Source organism: Amphiprion ocellaris, chromosome 23, assembly GCF_022539595.1.
Source record: "Amphiprion ocellaris isolate individual 3 ecotype Okinawa chromosome 23, ASM2253959v1, whole genome shotgun sequence".
Lineage (NCBI taxonomy): Eukaryota > Metazoa > Chordata > Actinopteri > Pomacentridae > Amphiprion > Amphiprion ocellaris.
Genome location: NC_072788.1, coordinates 12,802,110 through 12,819,419, shown reverse-complemented (window position 1 = coordinate 12,819,419; position 17,310 = coordinate 12,802,110). Strand labels below are relative to the sequence as shown.

At 39.1% G+C, this 17,310-nt stretch overlaps 1 protein-coding gene across 2 annotated transcripts in view; it reads right to left on the bottom strand.

The window, feature by feature from the left end:
• Nucleotides 1–152: 152 nt before the first annotated feature.
• Nucleotides 153–17,310, bottom strand: part of casq1b (calsequestrin 1b) — a 28,870-nt gene continuing 11,712 nt past the window's right edge. Inside the window, exons 2-12 of one of the 2 annotated variants that reach the window (XM_023282498.3) lie at nucleotides 8,994–9,026; nucleotides 7,135–7,228; nucleotides 6,075–6,175; nucleotides 4,994–5,105; nucleotides 4,826–4,899; nucleotides 4,451–4,581; nucleotides 4,185–4,230; nucleotides 3,532–3,586; nucleotides 3,293–3,393; nucleotides 3,062–3,136; nucleotides 153–986 (exon numbers count right to left, since the gene is read on the bottom strand). In XM_023282498.3, coding sequence (XP_023138266.2) covers nucleotides 660–986; nucleotides 3,062–3,136; nucleotides 3,293–3,393; nucleotides 3,532–3,586; nucleotides 4,185–4,230; nucleotides 4,451–4,581; nucleotides 4,826–4,899; nucleotides 4,994–5,105; nucleotides 6,075–6,175; nucleotides 7,135–7,228; nucleotides 8,994–9,026 — 1,149 coding nt within the window. In that variant the 3' untranslated portion in view covers nucleotides 153–659. The remainder of the gene's footprint in view (nucleotides 987–3,061; nucleotides 3,137–3,292; nucleotides 3,394–3,531; nucleotides 3,587–4,184; nucleotides 4,231–4,450; nucleotides 4,582–4,825; nucleotides 4,900–4,993; nucleotides 5,106–6,074; nucleotides 6,176–7,134; nucleotides 7,229–8,993; nucleotides 9,027–17,310) is intronic. The other variant, XM_023282499.3, reaches the window with a different exon arrangement.

Below are 17,310 nucleotides of genomic sequence, written 5' to 3'. Positions count from 1 at the left end.
CACATGGTATTGTGTTTACTCTGACAACAACAAAAAGCATTGTTTTTTAAAAGGGTTGGCTTTCATTTTTAATATGAGAGCAGAAACAACTTGTTTTGCAATTTTTATTACCTGGTATATTACTTTTCCAAGACTGTATGATCTTAAGACTGTCCAGTGAGTTTAGGTTTATTCACTTTTACAAAAAAAAGTACAAGAAAGTGTTTCTTCTCATCATCAAGTAGAAAACATGTCATTGAAACAGAACTACAGTAAACCAGAGAAAATGAGAAAGGGGGGTGCCCAGGTATGGGATATTGGCTAGAAAATGTCAGGGAAGTTAGTGTCTGTTAACCTCTTTGCTCACATTCACTGTGAAGGCCAGAGGTGAGAGATGAGCACATTTCAGTACAGCCACAAAGGACGTATAACACTAACATTTTAAGCCGTAACCCCGTTCATCCACAGAGATGGACATCCTCTGCGTATCTGAAATCTCCTTCCCTAACTGGCAGTAAAAGTTTCCCATGTCATTATATTTGTCCCTAATAGGGAACCGTACAAAAAGCAAACAGACACAAAGTGTGTTTGCTGCAAGATGTTAGAAAAAAGCTGGAGCTACTTTTGGGTTTTACTATTACTGGCTAATACACTGTGGAGTGAAAGATGGTAGTAAACATTTATTCATCATCGTCGTCGTCGTCGTCATCGTCATCATCATCATCATCATCATCATCGTCGTCATCGTCGTCGTCATCATCATCGTCGTCATCATCGTCATCATCATCGTCGTCATCGTCATCGTCGTCGTCATCATCGTCGTCATCATCGTCGTCATCATCATCGTCCTCATCATCGTCATCGTCATCATCATCATCATCATTATCATCATCATCATCATCATCTGGATCGATCTTTCCAGACAGAACGTCCTCAATCCACTGTTCCAGCTCGTCAGCTGTAGGCATGTCATCTTGGTCGTCCATTTCCATCCACACGCTGTCAGCCTGCCCAGAACACACACACAGATACTGACAAAATGAACAAAAACAACTACATCACCACTGCAGGTGATGTGAAACAGTAGCTGAGTTCCTACTGGAAAGTTGTGAAGTTTAGATATGTGCATTGTATTAGCTGTGTATTTCATGGTTCACTGGTAGATGTAGCCTAAATTTTCCAATATACGTGGCTGTTGTGTCTTTATGGATTGTGCTACCTTTACACTTGCCACCTTTACTGAAGAAATAAAGGGAAATGAACACAATACAATACAATGTATAGCTGTGAATAAAAGTTTACATTTGTAAATGTAAAGACAGCACTTTACACTTGTAAAGACAGCACATAACAAATCTTGAGTTTCCATTGACTCCTATAACTCTAAATTTTAATTAAACGATCAAAACACGTGTCTTTGTCTTCTTGAAATATGACAAAATCTGCTGGATCAAACATATGCATACAGCAACTTGAATTCCTAGTTTTGGTGATGTAGACAGCTGTGTTAATCAAATTTCCTTAGCGACCTCTTAAGTTCTCATTAGTGGTTATTATTGACTACAGCTGCTGACTCCTCTGAGACAATTTGAACTTAACTCATCAGACTCAGCCACAATCATTACAGTGGGACGGTCTGAGGAGCTCAACACAGATCCGAAGAAGCAAGTCATTGACTTAAACATGTTTGAACAGTCACTTTCATTTCAGCCATTTCAAAGAGGCTACAGAGTCAAACATCCCCTGTGCAAACAATTGTTTGTAAGTATAAAGTGCATCGTACCGTTGTGAACTGCCACAATCAGGAAGAAAACGCAAACTATGACCTGCAGCTTAGAGACAACTGGTCATGAGTCAACCAAGAGTCACCAAAAAGTAGGTCTGCAATGAATTTGAAGCTGCTGGAACACAGCTGTTAATGTTCACAGTGTTTAAAATCAATATGAGCTCAGATGCTGCTATAAAACAAAGAAGCTTTTCCTCTAGAAGCAGCACCATAAGGCCTTCGGGAGGAAAGTTCTGTGGTCAGATGAAACAAAACCCAGAAATACGTTTGGAGGAAAGAAGGTGAGACCTTTAACTCCAAAAGCACCAAACCTACCATCAAGCATGGTGGTGGCAGTATTATGCTTCGGGGCTGTTTTAGGGTCAGAGGATCTGGTGCTTTACACAAAGTAAGTTGAATAATGGAGGAGGACTGCTTCAACATTCTTCAGGAAAACCGAAAATCATTAGCCAGAATGTTGTTCTTGGATGCAGTTGGGTGTTTCAGCAAAACAGCTACTCAAAGCACACATCAAAAGTGGTAAAGAAATGGCTAAATATGGCCAGAATTGGGGTTTGTAAGGCCTTTTCCAAAGTCCTGACTTAAGCACCTTCAAGAATCTTTGAACTGTGCTGAAGAAACAAATCTGTGGCAAAAAGCCAACAAATTTAATTGCACTGCACCAATTCTGTAATGTGGAGTGGTCAAAGATATAACAAGATGCTTGCCAGAAGCTTGTGGGCGACTAACAAAACTGGCTAACTGATGTGAAAATGTCCAAATATTAGCATTGCTGGATCTATGTTGCTGACTTTGTCATGTTTTCAAAAAACCTACGATACATTTCTGAAAGAACCAAAATGCATGATTGTTTTTTTGTGACAGACATGTTTCAATAATTAAAATGATTTTAAAGTTTAAATGTCATAAAGGTCACTGGAAACTCAAGACTGTCCTGATATACATGGTCATTACAAGTGCATGTAAGCTTTTGTTCACAACTGTAAATTGAGGCAGGCTGGACAAACGAAAAACGAAAAGCAAACCCTAAAAGCAATGCCTAAAAGAGCCACTATAGCCAAGTGTACAGAGCCATAGTTACTGGGCTAATATGGCTTGTTTTTCAGGTTTATACAGCAAACTTGCTAGCAAACAGTTGCAGGTGGGGAGCAACTTTTATTGGAGTTTTTGGTCATCTAATGAGAACAAGTCACTCTGCTTTAGCTCTGTTTTTGGTCTCTTTCACTATATTCACTACTTAGGTGCTGGCAAATTAACCAAAACAGTCAGAAAGCCAAAAACAACAAGTTTTCTTACATCCTCAACATCAACTACACCAATCTGAGGAGATGAGAGGTCGATACGGAAGGTTTTCTCCCAGTATGGAACCAGCTGAAAGTGAGAAACGGAGAGAAAGAACAGCATAGTTAGATTTAAATATCCTGCTATAGTAAAAGATGTAGTTTTCTGTAAACTGGTTGGAATTTTTAATAGGTAGCTTTAAGAAGACAGCATCAATAATTTTTCTTTAGTGGGAAACATTCATACCAGGGGGAAGTTATCAGGGTCGATCCAGATGATGCTGAGGTTGGGGTTATCTGTGTTCTCACGTGCCACCTCCTTCAGGATTTCCAGGAATTCATAACCATCTAGGGAATAATTAAGAGGTTAGGCATGGTCATGGGACAGGTGTCCTAAAGTGTTAGCTACATACTCCATCTTCTAACTTCTTTAATCACAGTGCAGGCAATATAAATGCTACAATTCGGTTGGCGGTAGAACTTCACCAGGGTCATCCTCCTCAGCAAAGGCAACAATGTGCTCTCCATCGATGTCATCTTCCTGTAAATACAAAAAGGGGGCTAATGACAAGATTCCCTATATTTCTACTCTGAACTGACTTATAAGAAATGCAACTTCAGTGGAGGGAAACATGAATACTGTTAAATGGATAAAGGTGGAATAATTACTCAGAGCTCATCCGCTACAAATGAAAGTCATGCATTTAAATGTATATTTAGGTATTTAAGTATTAGCACCAGAATGTTCTTAATGTACAGAAAATTAAAATTACTCTTAATGCAAAATGGCATATTTCAGAATGATTACTGGATTAGAATTACTGATGCCTTTGTGTGTTGAACTACTTTAAAGTTGAAGCTGGTAAAAGGAATTCAACTCTTGTGGGATCATTTAATCTGTAATATACATTATAATTTATTTGTTAACTATTTAGTACAATGTCTTATTAAAGAAAATCTGCAAAGCAACTAAAATAATGAAGTTACTGTAATGGAGTAAAAGTAAAATATATTTCTAAGAACTGTATGACTACAGTAAAAGTATAAAGTAGTATGTAACTCACATTTGAGTAAATGTACTTAGTAACTCTCCATCATTGCTTTTTTTTTTAATCATTTAGAGAAAATTTCAGTCTTACCCAGATCTCATACATGCTGTGAGGCTCAAGCTTCCTCAGAGTGGGCCTGAAACATTCACATATCAAATAGTTATACTCCAGATACTGTAGAAAAGACCTGCATTGTTTGAATGTTTTCTTATCTGTCAGTTCTATAGATAGTTCTGGTTGTGTTTAGAATGTGGTTACATACTATTCGCATTAGATTCTGTAAATTTCATGACTTTAGAATGATTTATGAGTCACAATGGATGGATTAGTTACTTCAGTATCCCACGGCGTCTCACCTGTCGTGCTGTTCGATGTAGTCAACCAGCTCAGACTCAATGTAGGGCTTTCCTGGGATGGTGACGGGTTCCTCCATGAATGGCTCGTAGAAGTCAACTTCGTTCATCTTCAGCTTCAGCTTCTTGGCAATCTGAGGAACAGAATTTAAAAACAAGACAGAAAGCACAAGGTCTAAGAAACAGCACAGCACTGAACTGTAAACATTATAGGAATTCCTTGTATTTTAGCGAAGACTGAGCAACAAAATATCTTATACGACCAAACTAACATAATGCTACCATTTTAAATCAATGTCTTTATTGTTAGAAGTTCATGAAAGTATTTCATCTACACTGATATCCTGCTTTCTCCTCTCCTCAGATACTGAAACCAACCTTGGGGTCAAATGTGGCGTAGAACTTGACGAAGGGGTGGAACTCCTCAGCAGCGTCGTCGTACTCAATGAAATCTGGACGGACGAAATAAAGAATAACATAATTTAAGCTCCTCAAATGTACCAAGATACGAGTAACTCTCTCTTTCGATCCTCATCTTCAACCTACGAGGAGACTTCTCGCTCTTGAAGTAGCCGACCAGCTTGATAACCTCGTCGATGTTGAAGAAACCCTTCAGCTCGCGCTCATTGTCAATGATCTCCACAGGATCCTCGATCACCTAATGGAGGCAAATATGATGCATATTTAAGTTAGGGCATGAAGAAAATTCTACTAAAGTCATAATTAGAATATTAGTTGACATCATTCCTGATGTTTGGCAGACATAATTCTACTTGATTAGCATCTTGAAGCAGGTGACAATGTGCAGTTTGTTTCTTAAAAACACCTCTAGCATTACAGTTGCAGCCAGGTGACAAATTAAAGTAGGAAGGTGGGAAGTTCTGTGGTCAGGTGAAACAAAAATATAGCTATTTGGCCACAATGGGTAGAAATATGTTTGGAAGAGAAAAGATGAGGCCTTTAACCCCAAGAGCATCAAATCTACCATCAAGCATGGTGGTGGCAGTATTATGCTCTGGAGCTGTTTTTGCTACCGGTGAAATTGATGCAGCTGGGAGTTCCAACAAGACAATGACCCCAAAAACAAATTAAAAATAGTAAACTAATGATTAAATGAGGCTAAAATTAGGTTGTGAAGGCCTTCCCAAAGCCCTGACATGAAACTGAACTTAATCCTTGATCCAGTGGTTCTGTTACGATATGGGGAGCATTTTCCTGACATGGTTTGGGCCCATTTGTCTCCTTGGAGGGAAAAATCATCTAAAATTTAAAGAAAAAGAATTGTTCCTAAGGATGGCCTTTTTTTTTCTATAATAAAGCACTTCCATCCCATTGGGAGTGGACTGACACCTCCATCTATAGGACCTGAAGGGTGTTAGTGTTAGACAGCATCAGCTGAAGGAATATTATTTGTATATATGTATTTTGTTTCACCCCTCCAGTAGAGTTCCAGAGACTTGGAGAACCAATGCCAAGCTGCAGTGAAGCTGTTCTGGTGGTCCAAGCCACTCCTCCTTTCTTTACTTGACATTTTATATCAGTTTTTCTTTTAATTTGTCACCTGTCTGAATCTTTTTTTTTTTATTTATAAGTATGACAGAAACATAATCTGAATTGAGCCACTTACATCGTAGAGGAACTCGACCAGAGTGTCGGAGGCCAGCTCTCCATCGTACTCAATGATCTCATTATCAGCAAAGATGTAGATGCTTTCCACTTCGTCCAGACCTGACGAGGGAAAAGTGTTTTATCAGTGTTAGAAAATTAAGTTTTCTGTTTTCTGCTTTGGTTGCCAGCATCTTACCATTATTTTTACTGTTACAGCGTAATTTATTTAAAGATGTATTTACTGTAAAATGTGAGGCTCATACTTTCCAGTAATACGCTCCTTTATATAGTGTTGCCACTGTAATCAACATTTACCCTACCTGTAATTTACAACATATTTTCTTTGAAATTGCATAAACGCTACTGTGAATTTTATATATATTTACTGCTCTGCTGTTACTGTGCTATTACAGTCCATCAAATAGGAACTGAGGTGAGAATTTTAAGTCAGACTTTCAGAATAATAAATCCTAATCAATGAGTATCAATATTTACATATACGGAGAGATATCAGGTAAATATAGACTTATTTTATTCCTTCTGTTTATCTTGTTGTATATGTTGTACAATATACATAGCTTTGAACATTTACTCATAATATTACTGATATATTTTATGTCACAGACAGATTTGTTGTTGCTTCATTCAGTATTTTTTTCTCTGTCTTCATCTGTAGCAGCTACACTAACATGGAGCTGTGATATGTTTGGTGAACACTCGAGGGCAGCGTTGTTTCATGCATCCATCTGATCCTAGGAGACAGTTACAGTTTAAATTCCAAACAAAAGATAGTTTTTATTACTAGGTGACATATTTTTTATTTTGTTGTCCCTCCATGTATTGTTAGTCAATTATGCATTCATTCAGTAGAGATTGTTTTTGCTGCCTGAATTGTTCAATTAAATACAAAGCTGATTGATCACTCAACACAAAAGAGCCAATCAGAGTCACATACGCCATCTGTCTACATGACTGGTTGCTGTTGTGGTTTATCAGCTCCTATATAGAAGTAGAAGAGTGGAGGGATTTGATACAAAGCAGCCAAAGAGTTGAATCTTGAATGTCTCCCTGCAGCTTACCCAGCTTCTTGGCAACAGCAGTGCCCTTCTTTTCATCCACCAGACCGAATCCAATGTCCTCATCGTCCAGATCGTCCAGAACTTGAGCTGCGAGCTGCACAGAGGGACAGACAGAGGTGGGGGAGTTGGGACAAGAGGCAGATAGAATGAAACTTGCACCATTCGTGTGCTGACTTCATCTCTCACTGTTATTCAATCATCTGCCCGCGAAGGACGTTGCCTAATCCCACAACGCTATTAAAAACATACTTTCAGTCTCATTTACACGAGCAAACCCTTGACATTTCATGTCCATCTCCAAGGCCTTAATGGCAAAAGCGCTGGACTGCTGCCTTGCACTTTCTAAATCGGAGTGAAACCGAAGCCAACAATTGACAGCCCTCATAGCTGGAGCTAGAGGAGGACGGACAGCGGGGTCTCCAGAAGAACAAGAGGGGCAGAACTTGAGCCAACTATGTCGAGGGCAAGAGACGCTGCGACAGGTGTGGTGGAAAGAAGAGGAGCTCACACTTTGCAAAAAGCAAAGCCGCCGCATACATGCACATTTACCCAGACTGTAAACATTACACTGCTCCTTCTCCCCACACACACACACACACACACACACACTACCTGTAAACTACCTGTAAAGACACACACACTACTACTTTCCATTTGTTCTCACTTTTTTATTGCAGGATATCGAATGATGGCTGCCCCTTTGGATGAAGTGAGGCAAAAGCATTATGTAGCAGCTTGCAAAGCAGCGTTGCAGGATGGAGAACATTCAGAAGCGACCAGCACCAGTAGCTGTACACTGGTGTGGTGTAGTATGTGCTGCGTTGCTCTTCACCATCTTTGTTGCCATCCATTCTTTTGGCCTCAAGATTCGAGACGCTGTAGCTCCTGATTCGACAGTTTTTCGCCTTGATTAGATTATCAGCATGTAACAGATAATGGGAAAGGTTGTATTCATGGTTCTCCCAAATCAGAAAAAAACTTATTCTCACGTCTACAATGCTAATAGAGTCTTCTGACGCAACCAATAACAACTTTAGAAAGGTATTTTTACCAGCCAAGAAAACATCACCCTTAAATTTCCAGTTTTAGCACTTCTTTTTAAGATGTTTTTTTGGTTATACTTACAAGATTTAGTTCTTTACCTAGTGAGGAATAGGCAGTTTTATTACCTTTGTCGTCAAATATTTCCTTACAGGCATCTATTTCTGTGCCTCAGAACACAGTGGAGCTAAACGCAGTTTTATTTGTGCTGCTGAAAGCTTCAACAACTGAATTCCTCAGTCCTGGTCCTTAGCTGTTTTCATTTCAACCATGCATCGGGGGGAAGTTTATTGGATTTAAGAGTATGTTATTGGATTGGAATTCAGAAATGTGATTTTTTCCAAAGCTTTTAGCAACACAAATGAAATGCACTTCATTTCCGCTGTATTAAGCTGAAGTTTCAGATTCCCAATATTATAGTGCCAAACTATCATTAAATCATTTTTTTTTTCATGATTTGGGTGAATTGAAGTGGCCCTTTATGATCATTGATGGTTGCATGGATGAATGGGTGGGAGGATGGATGGACATGTTAGAGTTTGGTTAATAGATTAGACAGGGGCTTTTAAAACTGTATACTCTACTTTTCTTTTCATAAATGTAAAGGTAAACTGGCACAGCCCAAGCTGCTGCAGTTCAGTCTTCATTGGCCTGGGAGATTTTCACGTTTTTCATTTTTGTTTTTAAACTAAACTGCAGTCAAGGAGAGGAAGAAGTGGAACAATCAGCAGATACTGCAGCAGCAGCAGCAGCCGAAGAATGTGTATTTCGCAGCCCAGCTTTGAAACACTTGAGACACGAGGCAGACCTTGACATACCTGAAAGATAATTGCTGCTTGACTTGCGATCAACTGCAAGAAGAGGTAACGCTTTAGGGCAAAGCACAATAGTCACAGCGTCCAGGTTTACAACAAATCGGAGTGGCCTTCACAGGAGACAAAATAGGTCCAAACTTACACACTGAGATTGTACAGAAGTGATTAAACCTCCATTCACACAGGACTGTCGGTACCTCAGGGCCTCATGGACAATCGTTTGTCTTAATGTCCTTCATATTTCAATAAGAAAAAGGGTTGTTTGAACTCACATTTCAAAAGTCACTTGTATTTGTACATTCATCATAGCAAAGATGGACTATTGTCAGGTAAATTGGAATTAAACACGCTGTGTTGCACACAATATTAGAAACCTGAGGTCCTGAAGTAACGTTAGCTGAGTGAATGTGGGTGAACATCAGAATACAAACAATTATTGCATCTTTTTTTTGTTCAATGTACATAATTACATGTTTCTTATTTTTTGTGTTGATTAAACCTGCAATTATTTATATAGTTGTTTACATGTATGTATTGGAATCATTTTTTAGAAAAATTTTTTGTTTTTTTTTTGTATTTATCAGTCCGATGGTGAGCTTGTTGCACCAGAATTTCAGTCATAATGTGCACCAACTAGTGTATGTTCTATTCTATTCTATTCTATTCTATTCTATTCTATTCTATTCTATTCTATTCTATTCTATTCTATTCTATTCTATTCTAGTTAATTGAGTGAAAACCAACAATACATGTAAATAATGTAGAATATGGCTGCATCTCTGCTTAGATTTTGAAATTATTCAAGTATTAGACATGTTTTAAAGAGGAGAATTGACAATACAACACCAGAAACATAAGAAACTGACTTGCCAGACTGATTTTTCGGACTTGTTCGGACTCAAAACTATCCTCCCAAACCTCCGTTGAGTTCCCCGTCAACACAGGGCATGGCTGTATTAGTGACGCTGGGGTATTTATAAGAGAGGTGAGGTGAAGCAGGGAGTCTGGCAGCTATATAAGGGCGTGAAAGAAAGCATGTCGAGGAGCAGAAAATAAGGCTGAGATGCGTTACATATAGAAATGGGTGTGGAAAGGGGAGGAGAGAAGGCAGGCAGAGCTGATGAATGGAAGAAGACACCTGACCCCCGAGTTAACACTCCCATCCGTCATCTCAGCAGTTTTGTCCTCGGTCCAACGTCTCCCCTGTCCGATTTCCAGTCATTTCTCATCTCCTTACACCCCACTTCACCATCCTCATCTATTCCCTCGCCGTCCACCCAGCCCATCCAGGAGTCTGAGTGCACGGAGCCAAGCCAGGGGTCAGTGGAGTAATAGCTTGGCCCCGTCTCCCCATGCCCAGTCACTGTCAGCTTGTCAGGTGACTCAGATGAGGGCAGAGTATCACGGTGAGTTGTCAGAAACGTGCTCTGGCTTCCTGCTGCGCTTGGCAGTGGCAGCGAATGATGAGTTAGGAGAGAGCAGCAGCTTGCAGAGCAGCACAGAGGTCACATTTCTTGAAATATAATTGGCCACTGCTTACTTTGTGCTGCTTCATGCAAGTTTGCCTACATATTGATTACTTTGGTAAAACTGGACTTGAGTGACAGTTTTTTTTTTTTTTTGATACTCAGTTGACAGTGTTTGTCTAAAATGTGTTACGTGGAAAGTAAAAAATTCCAGTTTCTCGTGTTCTCTTAGAAGCAATACGTCAGCTAAAGCCTAATTTTGGCGAATCAAACATTTAATATCTGAACAGCGGTTGGCTTGAATTCTTAAAATTTACTTTTATTTTTTATCTTACTTTATATACTCTACTGTTCAAAAGTGTGGGATCACCCAGGCAATTTCATGTTTTCCATGAAAACTCACACTTTTATTCATGTGCTAACATAATTTCACAAAGGTTTTCTAATCATCAATTAGTCTTTCAACACCATTAGCTAACACAATGTAGCATTAGAACACAGGAGTGATGGTTGCTGGAAATGTTCCTCTGCATCCCTATGGAGATATTCCATTAAAAATCATCTGTTTCCAGCTAGAATAGTCATTTACCACATTAACAATGTCTAGACTGGATTTCTGATTCATTTAATGTTATCATCATTGAAAAAACTGCTTTTCTTTCAAAAATATGGACATTTCCAAGTGACCCCAAACTTTTGAACGGTAGTGATTTGATTCATTCAAGTGATGTGACCAAAGTGATTCAACAGAATCCTCCAAGAAGTGCCTTGGTAAATCACATAGACACAAGTGTAAAAAGTTTGACGCTTCGCCAGACACAAGTGTAAACATTTTTACATCTTAACCTGACATATATGTAAAATTACACAAATTGAACCCAACGGCAATATAAGAAGTTAAAACTTCCCCTCACTCAAGTGTACAAATTTGTAGAAAATTATGTGACGCAAACCTAAAATTATACAAATTTTGTCCGAAACAAATGTACAATAATACATATTACAAATTTTACAAAATTGATTTAAAAAAAATTAAAAAAAAGCTTACAAGGCAAAAATGTAAAGTTATACAAATTTTACATAAAAGTAAAAAGTTTGAAATTTCACCTGAATGGTGAAATTCTAAACATTTTTACATTTTCACCTGACATATATGTAAAATTATACAAATGTAACCCAACACACATATAAGAAGTTATAATTCCCCCTGACACAAATGTTAAATTTCAGAAATTTCTCCTGACATAGGTGTAAAAATGTGTAATCAATTATGTGATCTCCTATGTAATTTCCATTACTGCTTATTTTTTGATATTATCAGCAAACATGTTTGAAATCACAATAGACTTATTCATCACAGTATCCATGTGCTAACAGTATATCGAGAGAACTTCACTTAAGGCGTCTGCTGACTTTCCACACATGCTGAACAAGAAATGCACTGAGAGAGCGCAGTACTCCTCCAAGGCTGTTCATTCGCCCATATAGCATTGTCAGAAAATGCAGCATTTCTTTTCAGAAACACAGCATTTGTTTATTAGTTATTTATGATCAGAAATCACAGCACTATAGAATGTTTAATATAGATGTACCCACAAACAAAATCCCCTTGCGCTGAACACAGGCGTGTGTTATGTATGTGTATGTTATGTATGGATAGCGAAACGCGTGACTTAAATATGTAGCGAGTGGCAGGAATTGATGGGACTCAGAATCACCCCTACAATTTAATCAATTGCTCCTTGTATCATTTCCAATGGATAAGTCCACAACGGTGGATTTGCAGTAGGATCACAATCATGTGATCGTCAGCAGGCAGCTGATGTAGCGTTCACTTGTTGTCATGGTTACAGTGACGCCATATTGCTATCTCGCAATGATACAGAAATCTTTAACAAATCAGTGGATCCAGACTAAAAGCCACATCACTGCCAAAATCTAATCACTTGGTCCTTGTGTCATTTCTGACTTTCCCTGAACATTTCATCCAAATCCATTAGTCCATTTCTGAGTAATGTTGGTAACAGACAGACAAACCAACGCCAATTGTCAAATAATTCCTTGGCCGAGTAATGAGCCTGAAGTGCCATCATGTCTATCATTTCACCAACTTTGAGATCTTATATTAGAGAACTCCATATTTCTGCCTTTGTGTTTCTACAGAGACATAAAGAGAGATTATTTTTCAGTGGAATAAGACCTGCAAATCTGGTAGAGTCTGATTTTTTTCTGGCTGTGTAAACCATTTTCCAGCAGAAATACACTGGCTTAAATCTACTTTATTTATTGAGCATGCAGCAGCCCTCTCAGTGTGTGTCATTTGCCCTTCCAGAGCCAGTTGATGAAAAGGGCTAAAGGACCATGTTTTCTTTTTCTATCTCGGGTCCAGATCTGAGCCTCTGATTGAGCCTCTTTGTTTGGTTGCATTTTTGGTGTGTTTCTTTAGCAAAGGACTTAGCAGCTGATGATTCACACATTTGTATGTGTGCGTCACCTTCTGATGTAAGTCACTGAGTTGGAACTCAGGGGACACAAACACAGCATGTAGTAGCTTCCCAACAGCTGCAGAAAAACAGGCACGACTTTGAACAAATGAATGTGCCCAAAGTTTAAATATTCAGAACAGTGGAACCACACAAACGCACTATGTTACCAATGCAGTTTACATGCTTATTGTTAATTTTTCCTATTTATGATTGTTTTCTCCCTTGCAGCCACTGGTTTCCATTCATTTCTGTCTGTTGATGTATTTAAAAAGTCAAAAATTATGCTTTGGAATATAATAGTAGGTGGTATGAACAACAACTAAAAGCAGGGAAGTCACACTTTAATCTTTCTCTTTAATTTTCTCTAACATCTGTTCTGCAAAGCCCCCAAAAGATGCCTAATCTATAAAATGGAAGGACATGAAAAGGTTTTCAAAGCTGGAAGATTTCCCACTTTCCTGTATGAGCGAGTGCCCTGGGATCGGTTTAAAATTAGAAGTTCAGCTGGCTTTTCCCCCTCAGCCAGATAGTAAATTAGTAATGGCTGCTGTAACACATCAGGACGTTCTACAGTAGGCTGTTACATAACACTGCACCGGCTTGGTCATGAAAGATTCACACACACCAGCGTAGGCAACACACACTCCGTCCTGCCACCAGCTGCTGGAGCTGCTCTTGTTTGGAAGGAGGCGATTTTGTGCACGGATAAGATTTTCCGAACTGTTTCTGGTGGACTGTTTCTAGTTGCTATAAGAAATCTCATCCTGATTCTTTTCAGTTTTTCGCCACGCAACACAGTCTCGAGGGAGATATGATGAAATGCAGGGAAAGCTTTTAGAAACCTCACAGGCACACGAGCTGATCCGTTCCAACAAACGCTGCTTCCAAACACTTCTGAGGGCACAAGTGTCGGGGACCATCTGCCAGTGACTCACTTTGACAGTAATAAGCCGTATTACAAACATGTCGGAGAGCAATCAGCGCTAATAAACTCGGGGTCCCTCCTGCATTTGTCAAGCCTGTTCCCATGGGTTACACAAAAGCCTGAACATTTTGCAAAGGATGAGCAGATGTGTTGTTTTGCCTGAAGTGATTGAGATTTGACAGAGATGCCAAAGAAGAGACTGTCTGAATTTGTATTCTAGTGAGATGCTGCAGGTACTAACAAAAAGTGATATGCATTACTTAAAAATTTTTGCTCACTATAGTTGGAAATACAACTAACAAGAAAAGCAGGGCTGCTCAGTCGTCGAATGATTTCCAATGGATGAAATCTTTAAAAAATTTGTGGTCTGCAACGGTTGATTTGTAGTAGGATGCGTGCGTTATGTATGTATACTGAATCGCGCGACCTAAATTGATGGGACTCGGAAACACCCCACAATTTTATCAATTGTTCCTTGTATCATTTCGGCTGGATAAGTCCTAACAAATCCGCAGCGGTGGATTTGTAGTAGGATCGCACTCATGTCATCATCAGCAGCTGACGTAGCGTTCACTTGTTTTCATAGTTACAGTGCCGCTATCTCGCAATGAAACGGAAATCCTTAACAAATCTGTGGATCCAGACTATAAGCCGCATCACTGCCAAAATCTAATCAGTTGGTCCTTGTGTCATTTCTGACCTTCCCTGAGAATTTCATCCAAATCCTTTGGTCTGTTTTTGAGTAATGTTGCGAACAGACAGACAAACAGACAAACCAACGGCAATCGTCACACAACTCCGCCACATTCCTTGGCGGAGTAATAAAAAGATGGCTGCATTCCAGCTGACTCCTCCTATTTACCAAATCAATTTGCAAGCATACACAATAGGCTGTTTTCCGATGCAGGAACTCGCTGACCATGTTCTGACCACAGAAATCACTACAATAGAACCTCTGAAGGGCCATTTTTGGGCGAGATAATTCTGAGCGGATCTGAAAAACTGCTGTGCGGGTCTTAACGCTAATTGGTTAAACTCAGAAAGGACAAAAGCTTCACTGAGCTAATTGGCTTATGTTGTCTGAGTGTCTTCTTCTCTCTAACATTGCCATCAGCAACATAAAATCAACCCCATAGGTTAACATAACAAACCCTCCATTGTTCACTATCCATTTCCTACATGCTCTTAAAGCTAATCAAACCTGTACATTTTGATTAAAAAAAATAACAAGTTGTATGCACCAACAGATGTGCAAGAAGCCAACTTAGAGTCCGTTCACTTCCACGTGGTGACGTAAATGCACTGTACTCTCAGTGTTGCCTTTATTCAGAGCCACCACTTTGTGGAGTAAAGATGTAAGTCGAGGTCTCAAAGTCACAAAATTCACACATTCATTTTTCATAGTGCACCTTGATCCCCTCCATTTCCTTGACATTTTTCTCCCATGAATTAGTGATATGAAGACATCCCCTGATCCAGATAATGGAGCCAGAGGGGAAATGCATTAAAGGACATTCTGGGTAAAATAAATATGTATGTGAAGAAAGCATGGCGGGGTAATTTATAAATCATTATATATGCCACTGTATGTGATCTGGTGCAAACACAGTTGGGTCTATGTGCTGTATACAAGCATGTTTAGTTAGATAAGAAATGTACAGAAGAGGGAAGCTGTGAGTCTGGAACATGTTCTTTCATGTACCAGCATCACCATGGATTCAGATGCTGTGATGCTTCAGCTGTGTGTGGACAAACATGAGGCCTAAAGGCACTGTGTTAAGCTGTAGGTGACCCATGTCTTCAAGAGCCCAACCAACAATCGTTGTAGTTGGGGGTAAAAAAGATTAAAGATGGGAACCGGTATGTTCCATGTTGCATTTATGGGCCAAAACATTTTTTGTGCAGACATAACTTTAATCTGTCAGCATGTGGAAGCTACACTTGTTGTCGTTTTTTAAAGTTAGTCAGTTTTTACTGCCTCTTAGTGTTTATATTTCTTGTTTCTACTACTTTACAATTCAACTTTTAGATCCTAAAATTGTACACATTTAGTATTAACACAATTATTGCCCCTCCTATATGTCAAAAAGCACTGATTTCATCATTTAATAGGTTTATGTAGCGTACAGCTAAATATGTTTGAAGTGTTCACTTGTATTCATAGTTACAGTGACGCTGTGCTGCTATCTTGCAATGATACAGGAATTTTTAACAAATCTGTGGATCCAGACTATAAGCCGCATCACTGCCAAACTCTAATCAGTTGGTCCTTGTGTCATTTCTGACCTTCCCTGAAAATTTCATCCAAGTCCCATAGTTTGTTTTTGAGTAATGTTGCGAACAGACAGACAGACAAACCAATGCTGATCATCACATAACTCCACCTCCTCAGTAGCATAATAATAATAATCTGCCACTTGAGAGTCCACCAACATTATGAAAGTGCAGTGCAAAATTGCTAAAGTGGCTCGTAATATGTCATTTTTGTTTTAACTCGATTTTCCCCTTCGTGTTGTTTTAAGGTGAAAGTAGTTCATAAAGTTGTCAAACAAACATCTAGTTTCAGTTGAAATAGGATGCAATTTGTCACCAAAACAGAGAAATAAACTTTGTCAGTTGACATCAGTGAACAACATAGAATACTCAACACTGAAAATATCATTTCATTTGAATAAACTGAGTTTGTTAGTAAGAGACGCTACGGCTGCACTTTAAATCCAGGTTCACTGCAGACGACAGCTGTTTAATGGAGCCCAGCAGTGACGATAAAGCTGGTAAGTGTTTTTATTTCAGACAAGATTGCAGATGTGCAGATATAATCATTAGAGGCTGTTTAACTGCAGAGCTGCTTCCACCGTGATTATGCTCGAAGAGAAATCTAACAGAATCATACAAACTACCTCATTTTTTCACATCTCAGAAAAGGCAGAAAGGGAAATGATTTCGTGCCGGGTAGAGTTTCAGCACAATCAACTTGAGAACAGCAGTTCATCATTTTCACTCTGCACAGAATATCTCTCCTGAATAGACGAAAACACAGCATCAAAGTATCACATTGTACTGTATATCCCCAGGCAGCTCATATATATTACTTCCCACAGAGATGCATAGTCATTCTTGTTATTAATGAGATATAGTTCTATAGGGAAAGGCAGAAAAAAGATGAAAGAAAAATAGAAAGAGGATAGTTTATGAATAACGAAGCACTTGTTAGATGATTCATATTGTGACAGCACATCAGGCAGAAGCATATATAGCTTCAACAACAGCTGAGACCCTGTAAAGCAATAAGCAGAAGCTTCTATTATTAATTCTCTATAAACAACAGGTGGATTTTGACATGGAACAAACGGGAACGCCTCGCTGGCCGGCAAACAAACATCTCCACCGATGATGAGATGTCACCAGAGAAGGACACCTTATCTAAACATAACTCCTGTCAC